This window comes from Rhinopithecus bieti, unplaced genomic scaffold (genome assembly GCF_001698545.2).
Source record: "Rhinopithecus bieti isolate Rb0 unplaced genomic scaffold, ASM169854v2 scaffold_13207, whole genome shotgun sequence".
In the NCBI taxonomy this organism is placed as follows: Eukaryota; Metazoa; Chordata; class Mammalia; order Primates; family Cercopithecidae; genus Rhinopithecus; species Rhinopithecus bieti.
Window position 1 is genome coordinate 4,254,433 of NW_016807866.1, and position 14,754 is coordinate 4,269,186.

General features: G+C 41.7%; 1 protein-coding gene and 1 long non-coding RNA gene across 9 annotated transcripts in view; one reads left to right on the forward strand and one right to left on the reverse strand.

Annotated features, from left to right (window-relative positions):
- The window catches only part of RUNX1 (RUNX family transcription factor 1), a 276,912-nt gene that overhangs the window by 93,565 nt on the left and 168,593 nt on the right, over positions 1 to 14,754 (reverse strand). For 6 of the 8 annotated variants that reach the window (XM_017883951.1, XM_017883946.1, XM_017883950.1 and 3 more), the window contains 2 exons: positions 12,690 to 12,943; positions 6,363 to 6,519 (listed from right to left, as the gene is read on the reverse strand). In XM_017883951.1, the coding sequence (XP_017739440.1) occupies positions 6,363 to 6,519; positions 12,690 to 12,943 (411 nt within the window). Of the gene's footprint in view, positions 1 to 6,362; positions 6,520 to 12,689; positions 14,744 to 14,754 lie in introns of those variants that run through there. The other 2 variants (XM_017883948.1, XM_017883947.1) reach the window with 2 other exon arrangements.
- LOC108536872 (uncharacterized) lies at positions 8,290 to 11,048 on the forward strand. Its single transcript, XR_001887641.1, has 3 exons — positions 8,290 to 8,801; positions 9,320 to 9,415; positions 10,151 to 11,048. It is a non-coding gene; the product is annotated as an uncharacterized LOC108536872 (long non-coding RNA).

Genomic DNA, 14,754 nt, shown 5'->3' on the forward strand with positions numbered 1-14,754 from the left:
CCCCGCCCCCCACACACACACTCCACTGGCTAAGAATCAATGAAGCCTTCAAAACCACACACTCTCTCCATATTGACAGTATATGAATTCACAAATCAGTAGGAATAATATCATATCTCCTTACTGATCTGAACTTGTTTCATAATCATCTACAGAAAGAAAATAGCCATAAGACAGTACACCGGCCGGGTACGGTGGCTCACGACTGTAATCCCAGCACTTTGGGGGGCCAAGGCGGTTGGACCACCTGAGGTCAGGAGTTCAAGACCAGCCTGGCCAACATGGTGAAACCCCATCTCTACTAAAAATACAAAATTAGCCAGGTATGGTGGCGGGCACCTGTAATCCCAGCTACCAGGGAGGCTGAGGTAGGAGAATCGCTTGAACCTGGGAGGTGGAGGTTGCAGTGAGCCGACATCATGCCACTGCACTCCAGCCTGGGCAACAAGAGTGAAACTCTTGTCTCGAAAAAAAAAAAAAGACAGTACACCATCTCTCCTTGTCAACAAGTAATTTTTCCTTAAAAATAAAAAAAAAAAAACCCCAGAAACACAGAATATGTTCTTCTTTAGCCAGGCTTCTCCACCCTCTCTTGCCCCTTGCCAACCAGCACAAAAAAGAAAATACAAAACTGATTTATTAGAACCAGAGCAGGGTTACAGCCGTTGGCTGGATCACTGTTTATGTCTATAATGCTTGTTGCTGAAACAGGAAGCTCTAAAAATCACTCAACCATTATTTTTCTTGCAGGCACTTTCTGATTGATAGTCTTCTGTCCTGACCAAAAAGAAATGTCTCCACCAAACACAAGCTGGCTGGCAAGGAAGGGGTTGAGGGTGGGTGGAGAGAAGTACAGCTTCTGCCCATCAAACTATAAAATATTGTTCATACAAATAACCTCAATTTAAAAAAGCTGTGTGACACCATCAGCAATGCCTGACACTTCATAAAATCAGCAAGAGAACTATGAAGGGATCAACTGTGAAACTGCTTGTTGCAAGCACAAGCAGTTTTCAAGAAAGCTTTTCCTGCTGGTCCTTGCCATGACTGGGCCACCCCAGGCTTTAAGCAGGGCAGGGAGCAACTTGCTTTAGGAAAGCGTTGCTACCTTTTTATTGGCAAATGGGAAACAGAATGAGAAACTTGGTCTCTAGAGATGAATTCTACATCAGACCATGGATGCAAGCTTTTGACCTGCCCATCGAAAAGCAGTATTTGTTAGGGCTGGTTGAGGTTTGGTATATCAGAGACTGGGTCTTTATTCATCTATATTTGCTTGCAGTGAGATCTGAATACAGATTTCAGTATATATATTATTTTAAAGTGTAGATCAGTATGTAACAGAAAAAAGTGGGAAAATGGGAAAGTTGATTTTAATATAACACATGTCTTTTCCTTATATTCTTTCCAGGAGATCTGACTGCCAGTTTATACCATGAACATTATCCGTGAAACAACTCTGGGGTGGTCAGATGAATTTTTCCTTCTTCTATTATATGAATCTGTAATAGAATAGAGAAGGACTTGGATCCTTCAATAATACTGAGAGTCATTCAGATCATCTCTTGGTTAACAACTGCTACATAAAGCCAAGCCATGTCTCTTTGTTTAGAGTATCGGTACCGTTTCTCCTTTCCTAATGTACCCTCTCTTCCTCTTGACCACAGTCTTCCACTCACCTGAAAGGCAACCTCCCACACATTACCCCAAATAATGTAAAATAATTTAAGAATGAAAATGCCTTAAGCAACTAACATTACACAAATATGCAATAACCCGGATTGTGACAGGATAAATATTATGTCTGGGAAGATATTCACAGAAAGAACATACTGAAGGAATTTCAATGTGTTGGGAAAGGATATTATTTTGTAAGTGGGCAAGATTAAAGCTTCCAGGGAGGTCAATGTAAACACAAATTCTGCCAAGAAACTCAGCACCAACCTGACAGGCCACAGAACACTTGGCCTCACAGGGCTGGGTGGGGACACAGTACGAGCAAAGCGACTGTCCTTTCAATGACAGAATAGGCCCCTCCCCTTTACCCGTGATGGCATGTATGCGTACCTGATGGTCATCCAAAGGCCTGGCTGATGGTTTCTAGGGGATCTACTTTCTTAATTATACAAACCAGACCCCGGCGATAACAAAAACACAGGTGTTACCAAAACAGCACAGGTTCAAGAAAATGTCTAGCTCATTTGTACGTGTATTTATTCATTTTCAGGTGTCTACTGTGTGTGGCATAGGGCTAAACTGGCCCTCCATGATCAATGCAAAGTTCGAAATTCACAAATCTTTGGCCTGGGGTCCACGGATACCCAGAAGGTCCATATATGAGTTCTGGCAGCCTAGAAACTGAAATAATATAAGAAATTCTGTGTGTAAGTGAACACATCCTTTTTTTTTTTGTCCTTGGAAAAAGCCTTCCAAAGGATTTTCAAAAGTATCTATGATGCTCCCAAAAGATTAAAAATCATACTCTAAGAAAAAACTAGAAAGCAATGTGCAGAAGACTCTCTTTCCTCCTGCATAAACAATGCAGCTGAAAATGCAGTCGGGGAGATTTCTTGTTTGGTTCTGAAATGAAATTACTAAAGCTGCATTTCCTGATTGATCAGTTATTCTCTGACTGATTAAATACTCCAACAGGGATGAAGCAGTCACAGGTTTCATTGCTAAAATTTCTTCTTCTTTTTTGAGATGGAGTTTTGTTCTTGTCACCCAGCCTGGAGAGCAGTGGCGCGACCTCGGCTCACTACAACCTCCACCTCCTGGGTTCAAGTGATCCTCCTGCCTCAGCCTCCCGAGTAGCTGGGATTACAGGCGCCCGCCACCACACCTGGCTAATTTTTTGTATTTTTAGTAGAGATGGGGGTGTTGCCATGTTGGCCAGGCTGGTCTTGAACTCCTGACCTCAGGTGATCCACCCACCTCAGCCTCCCAAAGTGCTGAGATTACAGGTGTGAGCCACCGTGCCCGGACACCAATTGCTAAAATTTCTTAAATTTCTCTCGGCTGAAGCCATGATACACCTTCTTGGCATTCTAAAGGTGGCAGGTGATGTAGCACTTGCCTCAACTGCAGATGTAAACTGATGTAAGCTGCTCAGCGAATTCGTTTCACCCAAGAGAATTCCTTTTGCCCCTGAACTTCAATTTTTTTGGGGTGTCATGGAGTCCCAGTCCATTTGGCTAAACTGAGAATTGTTCTGAACAACAACCTCTGTGCTCACATGACCTCTGGAGTTCAGCCCGGTCCCCAGAGCTCCCTAACCGTCATCTACTGGGAGTTCCTATCTCTTCCTCCTTTGTAAAGGAGCGGTCGATTTACATGAGATAGTGAATCAAAGAGAGAAACATTCCAAGGGTGAGATACACTCTGAACCAAGATTTAAACTGCCAGGGAGAAAAAGGAGGGAATGGAAGAAAAGAGAGAAGGTTCAGGCCTCTACGGGGCCAGTGTAGCCAGCAAGGCCGTCAAAGCCGGACAGGCAGGTTTTCCCAGTTGCGGACTGAACCCGAGGTTAGGAGCTGTGATCCTGGACAGCAGCCAGCGCCCAGATAGATCCGTTTTGTAGAACAGAGAAAAACCCTTCCATGTTCAACCTCTGGCAGTTTCTACGAGGTTTACAATCCCCATGGACTGGCAGCTGGTCACAGAAAAAGAACTTCTTTTCTACCTTTCATTTTGCACCACGTATTAGGCCCCTTGGAGAATCCATCAGACTGGTGGCTTTTGACAGAATTCAAAATTGGCACTGAAAGTGTGGATGAGCCAAGAGCCAGGGCCTTCTGAGCCATGGCATGGTGTGTCCATGCCAAGGGGATATTTTCAAGCACATTTTCAAAAACAGAAAATGAAACAGTTGTCTTAAGATCACTTAATAAAACATAATGAAACTTTTAAAGGATAAGATTCAGTGAGGAAGATTAAGACTAATTGTTAAAATTAGTCAGAATCATCTGCTGTCTTCCTAATGGGAAGCAAATTGAAAAAAAAAAAAAAAGAAGAAGAAGAAGAAGAAAAAAGAAAGAAAAATATCTGGCAGGCTTTGGTGTTGACACTTAGACTTGAAAGAGAAAAATCAAATTATATTTTATGACTATGGAAAGAAATTATGAGACAGAGTCAAATCAGGCCTTCAGACAGCTCATTTAGTTTTGTAGTGCAAACCAAAAAAAAAAAAAAAAAAATACATATATATATATCTCAAGACCAACAATATTCATATCCATAGTAATTATAATTAGGTCAAATGTTCCATTAGGATTCCTATATTTTTTATTGCTTATTATCACTGGTGGGAAGGAGAGTCTGTTCAAAATATTGTCCGTTTATGGCATTTCAATTAATTTTCTCATTCCAGAGTATGGGAAGACAGCCCAGCCTTGGTTGCAGCTATTTTACTTTTTGGGGTTTATGCAAACTGAAGGGCCTACTGGCACAAATCCTGCAGCCAAATGCAAACACTCCACACCTTGGGGAAACAGTGCACTGTTACCCAAGTAAACACAAGCACCTATTAGTCACCCACTCAAAACAGAAATGGCCAATGAGGGATGCAAGATCAGCCATCAACGCCAGAAAAGAAAGCACGCTGCTTTCAAAATCTCATTTTTTTATTATCACTGATTTACTGTGCATTGCCGGAAAGCCACTACTGAACTTCTTGTGGGAAAATGTCACTGGCACGGATCATTAAATCGTTTTTAAAACTTTTCTGATCAAAACCTTACATGTAGACCCACACAGATGCATAGTATGGTGATAATACTTTCTCTAGAAAAGCAATTCAATGATACTTAGCTATTGATTCCTAACAGCAGAAATCCACAAGAACTGAATTAAGAGAGTTAGCTAGGCCGATGGGCATGGACCAGGCTGTGGGGCCTTTGTTTTTTATTGGCGTCTCACCCGCTCTGCCAGCTACCCATCCGAAGCCTTTAAGATGTTTTCTAGACACACATCTCTGAATCATAATGCAAATTCCATTTACTGAAAGGTGGGGACTTTTAATACGACAAGTGAACCCATTTAATGACTTATGCTTTTATATCTTAGAGCATCACTCATGCTTTCAAAAAGTGGATATAATTTTCTTTGCATTACCCTATTATTAATATAGTACTATGAATATAAATTTTCAATCACATTATATAAATTTTTTATTTTCTCCAGCTATGATTCTATTATGAAAGTGCTCCAGATAGCTAGGATAGCAAAAATAATCACCAAAATAATCAACACACCTTTACCCCTTTCTCCTTTCTGACTAATCAAATTCTCTGAGAACTGAGATTTTCTTGTTTTAAACGCCTTTTAAAGAGTAATAATTTCTCTTATTTTAAATGTTGTTTGATTGGTGCTTCCATTTTTTTCAATACAAGAAGTATTACTGTTATTTAGGTATTTACCATAAGTCTTTTATTATACTTGAAATAACTTTGTAAGCTTAATCGGTACTATATTACAAAAAATGAGTTTAAAAAACTATCTTACCTCCTTCAATTAAACTTTTAGTACTTATTGCTGTTTATAAAATATGATTTGGTTCTTACAATGTAAAGAAAACATAATACTTGAAAATAATTGGAAACCAGAAAAAATTACAATAAGTCAAGATTCCTATTTCTGCTCTAATGCTTTGATAATAGGTTAAAGGCAAGGAAAAATAAAACCACACATGGAGCTGAACTAATGCAACAATTTCTTGGATAATCCAGTCTCTAATATTATTAGTATCTAAAATTTTAACCAGGCCCAACCTCTCCTCCTAAATAAAGCATTCAAAAGAAATACAACAGGAAGATCACACTGCCATCAATGGTACTAACATTATTTCTTCATGTCTTTTTCTAAAAAGGTTAGCTTGCTTGAAACCATGTTTCAACATCATACACTGGAAATCCCTAAAATTATTAGAAGTGGTCATTCGAAACTCTGCCACTTTTCACAGATAGCCCACAGATCATAAGTCAACAGTTTCCATTAAACAGCTTTTGTATTGTTATCCAAGAGAGAACCCTCACTGTAATTGTATAATCCTAGTTTCCATTAAGGTAAGTTTTATGTTTTTTGCATTTTAATAAAAATCTCAAGAGTTTCTTTGAAATTCACAATTCCTACGTTGCATGTTCCAAATCAGTCTTAAATCAACTCAGTAACATAAAGCAATAATACAGAGATTCTGCTAAAAATATTAAACTTCGAATAAATATTTTTAAGAGCTTGACATAGCAATAAGAACATTAAGACAGACCGAGTTTCTAGGGATTCCATTACAGAAATCACTAGAATTTTGAAATAGGGGTTTGTTGCCATGAAACGTGTTTCAAGCATAGTTTTGACAGATAACGTACCTCTTCCACTTCGACCGACAAACCTGAGGTCATTAAATCTTGCAACTTGGTTCTTCATGGCTGCGGTAGCATTTCTAAGCTCAGCTGAGTAGTTTTCATCATTGCCGGCCATCACAGTGACCAGAGTGCCATCTGGAACATCCCCTAGGGCCACCACCTAAACACCAGTCAAGGGACAAATGCAGACATCAGGAATGTTATATATACACTTTTAGGGCATTTGTGTAGTGATTATTCTAAAATTAATTGTATATTCAATGATTTTTTTTAGGTTGCAGAGGAATAGCAACGATAACTTAAGCAAAACAACAGAAAAGTTATAATGGGAAGACACTTTTTTATTATATTTTAGGTTAGTGCAAAAGTAATTGCGATGTTTGCAATTTTTAATTCCAAAAACTGCAATTACATTTGCACCAACCTAATATATTATGCATAACTATATGTAAATTTTCAAATAATGACACATATACTAAATTTACCTAATAAAGCCAGATTAGGTCATATAGCACAGTTGGAACAAGACGAACCATAGCAAGATGTCAAGGATTTTGAGAAGCTATGTCGTCTCCTGAATACAATCATCTCTTCTAAATTCCTCCCATTTGAGAAACAGAACATCCTGTGCTCGTAAGTTTATAATCTAACCCATCTTTTACTTGCTCAGACTTCCACTAACAGGCTGAACAAGGCCCAGACTTTACTTTTAGAACACAAAACAGAACAAAACAAAACAAAACAAAAAAACTTATTTCTGCTAAAAGTAGATTTCATCTTGCTGACGATTCTTAAGTCCTTAAACTGTCCCTGTATAGTTCATCTTTGATACCTCCTACTTGCTCTTATTATCTTGAGTTTTACTAGCAATGAATTCCAGCACACAGGAAAAAAAATCAGAAATGTACCCTTCGTTTACTAATTACAAAATCAACAGACTTCAGAAAGACGGGACATTCACTTCTGTGCACTCCCCTCAATTCAGGGGTAGAATTGAGTTGCATTTTTTGTATCTGTGAGTCCCAAGGTGTGTAAACTCATGTCCTCACAGATGCCTGAGGTTTTCTGCTAGCCCAGATGATCTTGACCAGGAATTTATTTAATGTAACTGAATAAGCATGAAGTCTTATCAGGGATATTAGAGAAAACTGGTAGATAAATATTTTTTATACTCAGGTAGTTAAGAAAATGAATTTCAAAGTAAAATATTCTAAAGAGTATGACCTAAAGATACTTCGAACAATAGTATCAATTTCTTGATAGAAGGCTATCATTTAGGCCTTCTAGAAACTATTTTCTTGGTCTAGACATTTATTATTGGCTATATTTCCTTTGTTTCTATTTTTCAAAGCAGTCATACAACTTCAAATTGAAATGCCCCAAGCTGTATTTATTCTGATCATTTCTGACATTCTTTATGGTAAAGTCAGTAGTGACATTTATATTACTCATTCCAATTACATCATCATTTTTGGTTGCTGTTTTTGAATTGGTAACAGTAAAGCATTCCTCAACCTACTGTTATCACTCCTTCCTCTGCCTCCTACTTCCCAATTTTTACCTTAATAATTGCTATATAATTTTTTTTGTGGTATATATTTTCAGGCCTCTTTTTCTATATGTAAAAAAGGCTGCCATGGACTCACTTGTATGATATCAAAGTCATGTTTGTCAAGATTCCCATTTTCATGATCTGCCTAGCCATCACCCTTTCCCTGTGGCCTCCAGATGACTAGCTATTGTTTTTACTCAGTAGAACTGCTTCAGTCGTTGTGGCACAGAACATGAACTAACTCACTATGAGAGATGAGCATACTTCCAACCCCAAGACTACAGCAGGGCAATCTAGTCTCATAGAAACAGGGAGGCATTTTCCTCTATTTTATCCAACTTGCATTGCCAAACGAGGTCTGGGCCTTTTATCTCTCCTTTTAATCCTTTCATTCCAATTGTTGGACATGTTTTCCATAGAGGAGATTTTAAAACTCTGCTATTTATTCCCTGAGCACCCTCTAATTAGCTATTTAGTTCCCATAATAAGTGTGTTTGTTGCCATTTAATTAAGAGCAGTGATACGACAATTCCCTTTTTGTTTTAAAAAGATATCACTAAAATAAATCTCCCTGATCAGTTATTTGGTTATTGTTATTGTTTTTTTCTTTTTTTCTATTCCCGAAAAATGGGCTTGCTTTATTTTGCTCTTTTAAGTCTCTTAAAACAAATTTTTCCCTTTTTTTCATGATTTTCACTTCCCTTTGTAAAGTTAGCGCACGGTGTTGAAATGCCCTTTTGAACACATATTTTACTTCCTCATCCTCCTCTCCCTGTGGTAACCCAGGCTTCTCTATTTTAACTCAGTATTCAGAAGGTATACAAGAGACTGCCTCGACGACGTGGGTTTCAAACTGAATAACTCATTGTTGGGTCTGGATCTGTAAAAAGGTGAAAATAAATAACTCTTGTTTTATAACTACAGGAATGGATTCTGAATTATCTGCCTCCTACTGCTGTTCCCCTCACAGTGCTCCAAGCCTGTGCCTCTCTCATCTTTCCAATACTATTCTCGTTAGTAATTTGGCAAATTCATGAGACCTTCGCCAAGTCGAAACAAACATAGGATAAAATTATCATGGAGGCTAAATAAGAAAAGGTTGTTGATGTTGGAATTTAAGAAGAAAAAAATTAGAAGTTTAACTCCCACTCCTCTCTCTCTCTTTTTTTTTAAATGCAGCAGAATCAACGATATTTAGGCACCTACATATCATTTACCTGGCCTTGTATTGATCTCTGAGGCATTTTTTTTTTGGTGCAGGGGTGGGGGGCGGGTAAAGGGGAACTATTAAATCCAGGGCAATTTCATTAATAATGTATATTGCCCAATTGTTAACAAGCAGACTTAAGCCAGGTTAAGGAAGTTTTTTTTTTTAAATTTAAAACTAACGTGTGCTAATTTGATACAGGTTTTGTCACTGATGGGCAATATGGAGAGAATGTAAAAATACCTAACTTCAAACTGAAAAAAAGAAACAACTGGAATGAAAACCTATAAACAATAGGTAAGGAAACACAAACATTTACATTTTAACACAGACCAAACAGGCAAGAAGGGACTTGCTGGCCAAAGATATCTCATATTTTGTTTTACTTCTCTGTTTTTAAAGTATCAGGAAGTTGGGCCAAATATCAACTCTCTTCTGTACTACATGGACCTCCCAATACTGTTCTTGGCTAGCCTGTTCACAGTTCAAACTGGCATTTTAAACCAATTCTAATTAGGCTGAAATTACAGTTACAATTCATTTACTTCAAATCCCTTAACCTTGCAGTGTTTCAAAGAAGGCTGTGAAGTGGAACATAGAATTCAGCTGAGATGACATTTAAGGCATAGCTAGGGACCATGATCTTGCCGACAAATATATTACTTATTTCCTTTTTATGAAAAGAATATTACCATCAGAATCCAAGGCCTCTGAACCTCCTTACTGAAGGCATGTTTACGTCTTTGGACTGTGGTGTACCAGAGCCTAAACAAGCTATAATACCATGGTATTACCAAATACATCCTAAGTCATCAAAACAGCTCTTTAGGCTACTTCTGTAAACACAGCAAAACACACAGCAAATGTAAGGTTTTCTTAGCAGTAAAAAACAAGTATCTCTCATACTCTATAAATAAAGGTGTTCCATGGGAGGGAAGGAATAGGAGGAGAACAGGTTGGGGTTCAAAATAAGCAAGTAGGGTTATTGTAATCTATTTTAAAGAAAATTCATAATTTTAAATCTCTCTTTAGTTCAGAAGATTGACATAGAGGATTTACCTACAGAACTTCAGGATACTCCTAAGAAGCCCTTAAATGATCGTCTCATCAATATTATCAGGCCTTATCATTGTTTCACATTTGCTTCTCTTTATCATGGGGAATATAATAATTATTTACTGGTTAACTTCCTAGGGAAGATTGCCTGCGGCTTATTTAAGATCCAAATTTTAAAGTAATAATTTCTGTTGAAGCTGCTTGGGAGGTGGTTGGGTGGGCGGATAGAGTGAAGCCAGGGACACACAGTAAATGAGCTCAGGATGTAGGCAGGTTTTGATGTTTTACTTGCTTTTATCCCTAATGTTTTATCCCTTCACGTTTGCTGTCTCACTGAACATTTTGTCTATTCTTCTAGTTATGCAGTGAGCAGGTCTCCTGGAGAAAGAAGCCTCTTTTTATGAGGATTGGGGTGGTGACAGATATTAATCAAATGGTCTGATTTCTCTGCTGTCCTTTCCTTTCCCCCAAGTGTTCTCAGGGGACCTGCTTGAATGTTTTTCAAGAGATCTGTATTTTGACTTTTAGTAGCCTATAGATTATCACTCAATAAAACAAATTGTTTTAAGTGAATTGCCAAAATCATTTTAAAAGGAAACTCTATGGTTTCTGCTAGAAAGAATTCTGACGGCTCATAAAAGCAGTATGTATAATTTTTCATTTTTTAGAAGAAAATAAATACTTTCATGTAATGACTTGAGACTCTGAATTGCTCCAATTCCTGAAGATTCTTTATTAGTCATTTAGTCTTTTAATATATTTGAGTGTGGGTTCCCTGGCAGAGGAGGGAGTTCAGAAGAGACCCTGATTTTCACCCCAAAGGAAGCCACAAATCTCTTAGAGCCGTAGTGCATTGGGGCAGCCAGGTTTTAATGGCCTTTGGTGGTTATCAGCCCGTCTTGCCTCTGCTCTTTATCTGATAGTGACCCCATGGCCCAACCCTGTTGGGTCCCCTCTCAATGCGGGTGCCCTAAAGAGTCACCGCTGATTCCATTTATGCAAAGGGTTAGAATGATTTAAAAGTAAAATGGTCTCCCAAACCCAAATCTAAGTAAACGGAGGGAGGGAAAAAAGAGTCAAGCAACCCGCCACGTTCCTTCTCCTCATTTCCACCCCTACTAAAAAACAAAACAAAACCAAAACTACTTTTAGAAAAGTGAGTGGAAAAAGAGGCAAATCTGTAGACAAAGCCAACTGCAAAATTCGTTTTGTTTTAGAAATCACAATCTAAGTGTGGAAACTGCATAAAGCTTAAAAATAACCCCAATAATACTTTTTTAAAAGTGAGTATTATTCGTTGTAATAAGATCAAGACCCAGATCCAAGACCCAGCTGAGGCCTGGATCTACTAAGAAAATCTGATCTCCCCTTAAGGGGAACATTCATTTACCTTTTTTTTCTTTTTTTTTTTTTTTTTTTTTCTTTTTTTTTTTTAAGTAGCTTTACACTCGGGAACCACCTGCCTTGATTAGCCCTTTAAATGAACAGGAAATGACCTGCACTGATTTTACTTAGTCGCATCTTTTCAAACCCACCAAAGACAAAACAGAATCTCCACTGCAGAAATTAAATTCCTACTCCTTGCTGCTAGGGTAGTAGGGTGGTTGTTTAGAAACGCCTGGGGTTGTTTTCATATCCCTGTTGAAGGCCAAGGTTTTTAAAGGCAGCTCAAAGCTCTTGGGATGATCAGGGGTGAGAAGTGAAGGGAGACCTTTGGAGCCGCTGCGCTGAAGTCTCCAGCTACGCGCCGCCCCCTCCTCTAGCAGGAAAGTGGGCCGCTGGGACCCCCAGCTCTCCAAAGACAGCCTCGTCACCTTTCGCTGCCCCGGGCTTAATCTAGGTGAGCTGATGATAGCATTCAGAACGGTTCCGGGAAAAGAAACAGGATTCGCTACTTGCGGCTTCTGGCAGGAGCAGGCTAAAAAACTCAGAGAACTCTTCAGAAAACTTTTGCAAACTTAACTACGCCCGCTGTGGACTTTGGACACGCTAATTCCTATAGGGCGGTTGGAGAAGAGGGAAAGAAAATCCCTGACAGTTTCCCTTGTTAGTTTCTTTTCACTGACTTGAAGGCAGAAAAGTCTCACGATTTTATTTCCTGATGCCTTCATGTGAGGAAGACAAAATGGTTTGGGTGTTAATCCAGCGGTAGGGGCAGCAGTAAGTTAGCAGACGGGCTGTCTCTGCGGGGCTGGGTTATAACTTCTTCTACTTTGTATCAAAGCTAAGGCCCCTGCCAGGGAGGTTCCCACCGGCCCCCAGTGGATGTCTTTGGGGGCACCCTGATGTTTTCAGCCCTCCTGGGGGGCCGCCCCAGAAAGCTGAGACGAGTGCCTCCCGAGGGTCGCCACGGCAACACAGCATCCCCCCGCATCCCAAGCTAGGAAGACCGACCCGGGGCTGCGGGGGCCCCTTTCTAGAATCCGGCCCCGCCCGCCTGGCCGCTGCCCTCGCGGATCTCCCCCGGCCTCGCCGGCCTCCGCCTGTCCTCCCACCACCCTCTCCGGGCCAGTACCTTGAAAGCGATGGGCAGGGTCTTGTTGCAGCGCCAGTGCGTAGGCAGCACGGAGCAGAGGAAGTTGGGGCTGTCGGTGCGCACCAGCTCGCCCGGGTGGTCGGCCAGCACCTCCACCATGCTGCGGTCGCCGCTCCTCAGCTTGCCGGCCAGGGCAGCGCCGGCGTCCGGGGCGCCCAGCGGCAACGCCTCGCTCATCTTGCCTGGGCTCAGCGCGGTGGAAGGCGGCGTGAAGCGGCGGCTCGTGCTGGCATCTACGGGGATACGCATCACAACAAGCCGATTGAGTTAGGACCCTGCAAACAGCTCCTACCAGACGGCGACAGGGGCGCGGATCTTCAGCAAGCAGCTCCCGGGAGACCAACATACACGTTCAGGGGCCTTTATTACTGCGGGGGGGCGGGGGCAGGGGTGGTTAGGGGAGGAGGGAGACTAAGTTACTAACAGTCCAGGAGGGGGAAAAGTTCTGGTTCTGCCGATCGGCCTCCGACCCAGGATGGGCTCCTAGCAACCGACTGCTTAGTGCATTAAAAAGTGGAGACTATCTTCCTCGAATCTTGCTTGCAGAGGTTAAGTTCAGTCTTTGGCTGTTAACAAAAGTTCCTGAAGGCAAAATTCTCATACACTTCCTAAAATATTTATGCGAAGAGTAAAACGACCAGCAAACACATTATTTGGAAGTTCCAGTAGTTAATGCCTGTCAGTTTTTTGCAGGTGAGTTTTGTCTAAAGTCCCAACAGAACACAAGTGTCTCCCATAACAAGGCCGCTTTTATCATGCAAAACTGGCTTCAGTCCCGAAAAGCAAGAGCTGCGACTTCCAAAGGTCGTGCTACTAATGTATGTGCACGTATATATAAATATATACATATGCTCTACTTCATAAAATATTTACAATACAATCTGTGGAGAATTTAAACACAACAGAAATCCATTAATGTACGCTGGAGATTTTTTTAAGTAGCCTTGAAAATCAGCTTCAGTAGTTGGAGCAGTGCTGAACTAGAAGTACTTGTCATGTTCTCCGTTCTCTCAATGAATTCTGTCAAAACGCTCAGTGCAGAAAATTCAGCGTTTCAAAGATCTTCAGCTAATCTTAAAAATAATAATCATAAGAAGAAGGCCCAGTCGATTACACTCAGGGTACTACAGCTCTCCCACATCTGTGAACTCGGGTTTGGGGATGTTGGTTAAGTTTGTGGCTGATCCTGTGGTTTGGTGGGAGTTGAGGAGCCGCAGAGTCACACACTCGCAAACGCGCACTCTTCGGAAGCCAGCCACTGTCTACATCAGCTGGGTGACTCAGCCCCGACTCGGGCAGCAGCGAGACGATACTCCTCCACTGTCGCCCAGCGCCCGCCGGTTAGCTGCTCCGAGGCACGAACACCCACGAGTGCCGCGTAACCGCAGCAGGTGGAGCGGGCCTTGAGGGAGGGCTCCGCGGTGCTGATCGAAACAGATCGGGCGGCTCGGGTTACACACGCACGCACACCCCGCCACGCACACTGCCACGCACACGCAACTTCACGGCTCGCCTCGGACAACAGCGCACTTTCTCCCGCTGTTGTAAAAGGAAAACAATCGGGGAAAAGTTCGCAGCCAGGAAAGAAGTTGAAAACATCCAGTCAAGAAGCCAGTTAATTCAAAAGGAAGAAAGAGGGGAAAAACAAAAAGAAAAAACAACAAAAAAAGGAAGGTCCAACGCAGGCCAAGGAGAAGCAGCAGAGGTTGACTTCCTTCTGGCGTCCCTAGGAGCCCCGGGAAGAAGTGCCTGGCGGCGCAGGGCCGGGCAGCGTGGTGCCCTGGCTGGGTCCGGCCGCGGGGCGCCCGTCCCGCCCGCGCCCGCTGGCTCTATGAATGAGAGTGCCTGGAAATGAACGTGCTTTTACTGTAAGCCCGGCCGGAGGAATTCCATTCCCTCAGCTCGTTTGCATAGGGGCGGCCGACGGCCAATCACAGGCCTTTCCGGTATCAGCCAGGGCGCGGCTCGCGGCCGCCGGCTCCAGGAATTGGCCCGCGCGCCCCCGCCGCCGCGCGCTACTGTACGCAGCCCGGGCGGGGAGTCG